General features: G+C 29.9%; 1 protein-coding gene and 1 pseudogene across 1 annotated transcript; one reads left to right on the top strand and one right to left on the bottom strand.

The window, feature by feature from the left end:
- Window positions 1-371: 371 nt before the first annotated feature.
- On the bottom strand, window positions 372-1,244 carry LOC124940284 (nuclear transcription factor Y subunit C-2-like). The gene has a single exon (XM_047480791.1). It carries the CDS (start codon window positions 1,218-1,220, stop codon window positions 477-479), a length of 744 nt encoding a protein of 247 aa, XP_047336747.1. The 5' UTR covers window positions 1,221-1,244; the 3' UTR covers window positions 372-476.
- A 2,571-nt stretch (window positions 1,245-3,815) lies between these two features.
- On the top strand, window positions 3,816-4,283 carry LOC124939534 (annotated as a pseudogene).
- Window positions 4,284-6,863: the final 2,580 nt, after the last annotated feature.

Here is a 6,863-nt window from a genome sequence, read left to right as displayed (position 1 = left end):
ATAAGTATACGCGTATAGTTACGAAGTAAAAATTGGGGTATACCTACGGATTTTGAGAAGTTCACCAAACTAGATACAACATAAACAACAAATTATATCTTAAAGTTGTTGTCGTTGGAGGACCTCTCTTATTCTCATTCATTCCCCATTTTCATTCTCCACACCCCTACAAGTCCTCTTACTCTAGGAGTTATAGTCGACTCCAATAGACTACCAATAGACTATTCAATTTCTAATCCCTCAAAAGTTGAAAAGTCTCCCAATGCTTCAGATGAACTGTAAATTTAGATATAACCAATAAAAGAAGAGAATTATTGAAGATGTTTAGGTCTTAAATATTGGAGCTGATTTAGAATGAAGAGAAAATTAACATAAACAGGAGATCAAGTAACCAGATGCACTTGAAACAACATTTGAAATACAAACACAAACACATGAAAAACAAAGTACCAACAACCTATTTCATTAGATGCTCTCTATTGTTTGTCAGCCTGATGTTGATGTTGGTGACTTGGATTCCATGGCATAAAGGCCACAGGCTGACCTCCATACACCACCGGACCTTGATCAACCGGTTTTCCCACAATCACCCCAGGAGGACAGACGGGCTGCTGCTGAGACGGAACATAGTAGTAAGGCATCGAGTCTGCTGCGGTGGGGTCAACCACAGTAGGAATGGTAGTCTTAGTCACACCTAGTCCCTCCTCCTTCGGTTCATCTCTAGGAATAACATCAACCAAAAAGTCGAAAACATCATTCCTCGATAAGGCAGCAGAGATATCGCTCTTCTGCAGAGTCCTTCTCTTGTGCTCTTCAGTGTGTTGCCACGACTGCAGAGTCAGCTCCTGTATGAACATCTCGCACGCCTTTGCGAATAAAACAGGAGCCTCAGCAGAGATCATTCTCACATCCTTGTCAGCCTTCATTATCTTCTTTATACGGGCCAGTGGGAGGCTGTGGTTCTTGAAATCCACAGTCTCTTCGATCTCTTGCATTTGGTTTTCCCAGAAAGATTGAAGCTGTTGTTGTTGATGCTGTTGCTGATGCTGGTGATGGAACTGTTGGGCTTGCTGGTATGCTAGCTGGTGCTGCGGGTTAGCGAAACCGGCTTGAGGTTGAACTGGACCAGATGGATACGGCTGGGAAGAAGAACCGTAAGCCCCCATTTGATTTCCTGCTGCTCCAGCATGCTGTTGCTGACTTGGGTCCGATTGATCCATATCAAATATATTCTCTGCACAGATCTAAAAGGAAAAAAAAATAATTAACATAAACAGGGGAATCAAGTAACTAGATGCACTCACACACTTGAAACGACATTTGAAATACGAATACATTCGGTTTAGAACATTAAATGCCTCTTTACAGTCAGTCAAAATTTTGGTTCAAACTAAACACAATCAATAAATCTAAGACTAGATTTGTTGCTTCCATGTATACAATATGAAATGAATGGAAACAATGAAGAAATATGAAACCTTGAGCAGAGAAACAAATTACCCTTTTAAAAAAATGATATCAATAATGGAAAGATACAACTAAAAGTAATGGGTTTTCTTGTTTATAACGAAAGATTTCATTTTGTATGAGATTGTGCTAATTTGAACAAAACCCAGCTTCAAGAAAGCAGATCTATAGTTCATAGTCGCATGCGAATCGCTACAATCAACAAAATCTCAATGTCTCCAAACAGAAAACTAATTAATCTGCAGACTGCAGACAACATGCATGTATAAAGAAATGTCACAAGAAGAAAAGAACAACAGTAAAGGATTGATATAGAAGAGCCCTAACTATGAAATCAAAATCAAAATCAAAATTAAGAAGATGAAATCAATCAATCAAACTTAAACTTACAGAAGAAATCAAAAAAATAAATAAAAACTGGCATGCAATAGAATTGAAAAACAGAGACAGAAAGAGAAAGAGGGAATTGTGAGTGACTTACCAAGTAATTAGTAGTACTTGGGAAGTGAATAGATGTGAAGAAAAGCTTCAAGGGAAAGAGAGTATTTATAGTTGAAAATGGGTGAAACGAGGGCTTCATGCAAAGGGGTTTAGGGAAGGAGAGAAATCGTGGGTCCAGTTTTTATTAAGATGCCTCCGACGCGTGTCAAGATTTTGAAGTGGTGGTGGGTGGTGGTTGCGATTCTGTATGGTTCAATTCAAACCCCATCAGAAACAGCCCTTTTACGCCAACAGGTTTGTCTTTTTAATTTTCTTTTATTCAAAATTAATCCATTTCCATTTTATTTACTTTTTAATATCAGTTTAAATATTAAAATATTAGTACTTTATTCTTATAAATTTTATTATAATAACTAAACAAAACCCACGAACACAATATTTTTGCTACCTTGTTACCAATATCCAGCCTCAGCCTGAAGCCGTCGTCATCATAAATTGAAAAAAAAAAGTTTCTTTTTCTTTTTTTAATTTGATTTTTACAATTTAATGAATTAATTAGTTAAAGTTAAAATATAAAAATGATTTATGTATACTTTTTTAAATTTAATTAAAAACTTAAATAATTCAATAGTCAAACCAGATATCTAGAAATAGAAATGATGAAATCTTAAATATTTTTAATATATATAATTTATTATTATATATTAATACTTTTACTAAAATTATCAAACTTTTAAATTATATTTAATCAATCTTTTTTAAATAAATAAAAAATCATATATTATTTAATTTGGCTATAAGTTGTTAGAATCATTTTAAGTTTAAGGAATGAGTGATAAGTTATAGTACCAAACTTGATTTTTATTTCACTAGATGGTTCTCTTTATTTTCTATTAGTTGGTACCATTACTTTGATTAAATATGTATTAAATTTTAGATATTGATATTTTTTTATTATTAAATTATAAATAACTTTAAAACCAATTTATATACTGTAGTAGTTAAAATAACAAAAGTGTTAGAATTGAAGACTAAATTAGAAAAAATAATTATTTAATAATGCTGAAAATAAAGATTGATTAATAAGTGAGAAATAATGCTGATAAAGATTGAAAATAAATTTGATCAAATAACCTCAAAGATGAGGTTATTTGATCGATGGTAATTTATTAATTTTATTGCGCTCGTGGTGATTTTATTTTTTTTGGACGATTTTGCCCTTGTCGCGAGCGTTTCGCTAAGTGGATTAGATTTAGTATAAATACTCTAATTTTTCATTTCTTTCATTTTCTTTCTCTCTCTTCTTTTGTTCTCTCTTTCACGGCGGCGGCGACGGCGGCGAAGAAGGCGACAGCGGCGACGAAGACGACGGTGCTTATGCAGATACAGATTTACGTTCTTATTACCTAATCTTTATTTCACCCTAACCTAAATCGATTTTTTTATTATACAGTCTTCATTTTTTCAAACTCTAACCTTAAACCTATTGTTATATAAAATAACCTGTTCTTATTTGATTCATATTGGTTTATATTTGGTATTTGATTCATATTGGTTCATATACTTCAATGATAATATTTGCAGATAATCTCGGATCATATGGGTTCCGTTTCAGGGAAGTTTCTCCAATAACTTACCGTTTCGCTAAGTGCTTACCGTTTCCCTAAGTGCTTACCGTTTCGCTAAGTGCTTACCGTTTCGCTAAGGACTTTTCGTTTGGTGAATTGTGATACACTATTTGATATTCAATTATGTTAAAACTACATACATAAACATGAGTTGTCTTAGCTCAGTTGGTAGAGTGCGTTTCTTTTAAGTATGTGGTCGTGGGTTCGATTCACACTGACGGTGTTTTTATGTTTGTTTTTTTTTACTTTTGCATAAATCAAATTCTCATTTGTAGAAAAATGGTTATGTTTATCCAAGGACTTACCGTTTCTCTAAGTGCTCAGCATTTCGCTAAGGTGAGACTGAGCTCAGGATTCCTAAAGGCTTCAGTTAAAGCCATAAATCCTTTGATGGTTGCAAAAGCCTCAGGTGGAAAGTTTACATGTTATGTATCATGTATGTATGTAATGTAAGAAAATAAGAATAGAATTGAAATTTGTTTGTTTGATTGATTGTAGTTTCGAGAGGGATTGGAAAGATCTGAACGTGATTGGGTTTGGGTTGATCGGATGGTTAGCACCTTCCAGTATTCCGGCGATCAACGACAACAGTTTGATCGGACTCTTCTTTTCCAGCATTGGGACTGAGCTTGCTCACTTCCCAACTGGCCCTGCTCTCACTTGGCACATGAGATTGTTCTTGGCATGACTTTTGGACAAATTGGATTCAAGAGTAGGACTGAAGATTACTTCAATAAAATAAATTAATTCTAATTTAGAAAATAATAATATGTAAAAAGTGAACTACTTTCTTTGGATATTTGTTAATGAATGTTTAATTTGCTTTTGTTTCATTTCTTTCAATACTATATCATTTATGCAAAAGTAAAAAAAAAAAAAAAAAAAAAACACCGTCTGTGGGAATTGAACACACGACCACGTACTTAAAAGAAATGCACTCTACCAACTGAGCTAAGACAACTCATGTTTATGTATGTAGTTTTAACATAATTGAATATCAAATAGTGTATCACAATTCACCAAACGAAAAGTCCTTAGCAAAACGGTAAACACTTAGCGAAACGGAACCCATATGATCCGAGATTATCTGCAAATATTATCATCGACGTATATGAACCAATATGAACCACAAATATGAACCAATATGAATCAAATACCAAATATAAACCAATATGAACCAAATAAGAACAGGTTATTTTATATAACAATAGGTTTAAGGTTAGGGTTTGAAAAAATGAAGATCGTATAATAAAAAAAATCGATTTAGGTTAGGGTGAAATAAAGATTAGGTAAATAAGAACGTAAATCTGTATCTGCATAAGCATCGTCGCCTTCGTCGCCGCCGTCGCCGCCGTCGTCGCTGCCGTGAAAGAGAGAACAAAAGAAGAGAGAGAAAGAAAATGAAAAAAATAAAAAATTAGAGTATTTATACTAAACCTAATCCACTTAGCGAAACGCTAAGTCACTTAGCGTTTCGCGACAAGGGCAAAATCGTCCAAAAAAATAAAATCACTACGAGCGCAATAAAATTAATAAATTACCATCAGATAAAATAACCTCATCTTTGAGGTTATTTGATCAAATTTCCCCGGCAGTCAAACTGCCTTGTCATCATAACATAAAAAAACAAAAAAAAGTTTCTTTTCTTTTTTTAATTTGAAATTACAATTTAATGAATGAATTAATTAAAGTTATAATATAAGAAGATTTATATATACTTTTTTAAATTTAATTAAAAACTTAAATAATTTAATTGTTAAACAAAATATCTAGAAATGATAAAATCTTAAATATTTTTAATATATATTTTATTATTATATATTAATACTTTTACTAAAAATTTCAAACTTTATAAATCATATTTAATCAATCTTTTTAAAAAAAAAAACATATATTATTTAATTAGGCTATAAGTTGTTACAATCCTTTTAAGTTTAAGAAATGATTGATAAGTTAGAACCCAAACTTGATTTTTATTTCACTAATGTTTCTTTATGTGTATCTTTATTCTTTATTAGTTGGTACCCATTATCTCAATTAAATATGTATTAAATTTTAGATATTGATTTTTTTATTATTAAATTATAAATAATTTTAAATCCAATGATATCAAAATAAATATATATAAATTACCTACCTACTTATATTGTAGTAGTTAAAATAATAAAAAGTGTTAAAATTGAAGACTAAATTAGAGAAAATAATTATTAAAAAAACATTAATAATGCTGAAAATAAAGATTAATAAGTGAGAAATAATATTTTTTTGATTAAAAATTATGAAAATAATAATAGTGAGAAAATATTTTGGTTTACCTATGAAATTGGATAAAAGTATAATAAATAGATTAATAATATAAGAGTTAAAGATTTAATAGTGTCACCTTAAAAATAGGAAAACACGTGGTCTTTTCTCTTTTGTCGTTTGCTTATTTATATATTTTGTCGTTAGTATGCAGAGAATGTTGTGAATCGTTTGCTTATTTATATATTTTGTAGTGAGTATGCAGAGAATGTTGTGAATCGTTTGCTTATTTATATATTTTGTCGTTAGTATGCAGAGAATGTTGTGAAAGGGTGAGTATGACTCACACATAATTCAAAATGTTTATTTTTTTTTATGGTTATCTTATATTTTGTCGTTTGTTTATTCATATATATATATATATATATATTTATAGAGTTAGTTTACTTATTTATATATATTTTTAGAGTAATAACAAACAAAAATTAATAAATCAACTAACAAAATATATAAATATATATTTTAAAATATATGTTATATTATATTTTTTTTAGAGAAACAATGAATATATTAAATAAATAATTATTTAAGTTATGATTATGTTTTGAATCAAATATATTACTTTTAGTATTGTTAGGTAGAGAATTGTATGGTTAATTTGGATATATATGTGAAAAAATAAATACTTAGGTCAACCTAACAAAAACAAGTATAATCATTTAATCAACTAGATTAACAATACTTTATATTTTAAATTTCAACACAAAATGTGTTAATGATAGAGTAGATATGAAGAGAATGTTATGGAAGAGTGATTATGACCGAACTAATCCATAATTTAAAATATTTATTTCTTTTCTTCGTTAGCTTATTTATTTATATATTTTTAGAGTAATAATAGAAGAATGAATAAATTAAATAAATAATTATTTAAGTAATTTGTTGAGTAGAGAGTATGACTCAGTTTTAAATCAAATATTATTTTTGGTATAAATTATATTTTAGTGTAATGAGTGAATATTTTAATTCACATTGTCAATAATAGAAAAGTTAAAGATATTAGAGAATGTAGTGGAAGGTGAT

This window comes from Impatiens glandulifera, chromosome 5, assembly GCF_907164915.1.
Source record: "Impatiens glandulifera chromosome 5, dImpGla2.1, whole genome shotgun sequence".
NCBI classification, from domain to species: domain Eukaryota; kingdom Viridiplantae; phylum Streptophyta; class Magnoliopsida; order Ericales; family Balsaminaceae; genus Impatiens; species Impatiens glandulifera.
This window is presented reverse-complemented; position numbering and strand designations above follow the sequence as displayed.

What these genes read in the sequence shown, in the direction of transcription:
- LOC124940284 (XM_047480791.1), bottom strand. Translation starts at nt 1,220, where the DNA reads ATGGATCAATCGGACCCAAGTCAGCAACAGCATGCTGGAGCAGCAGGA.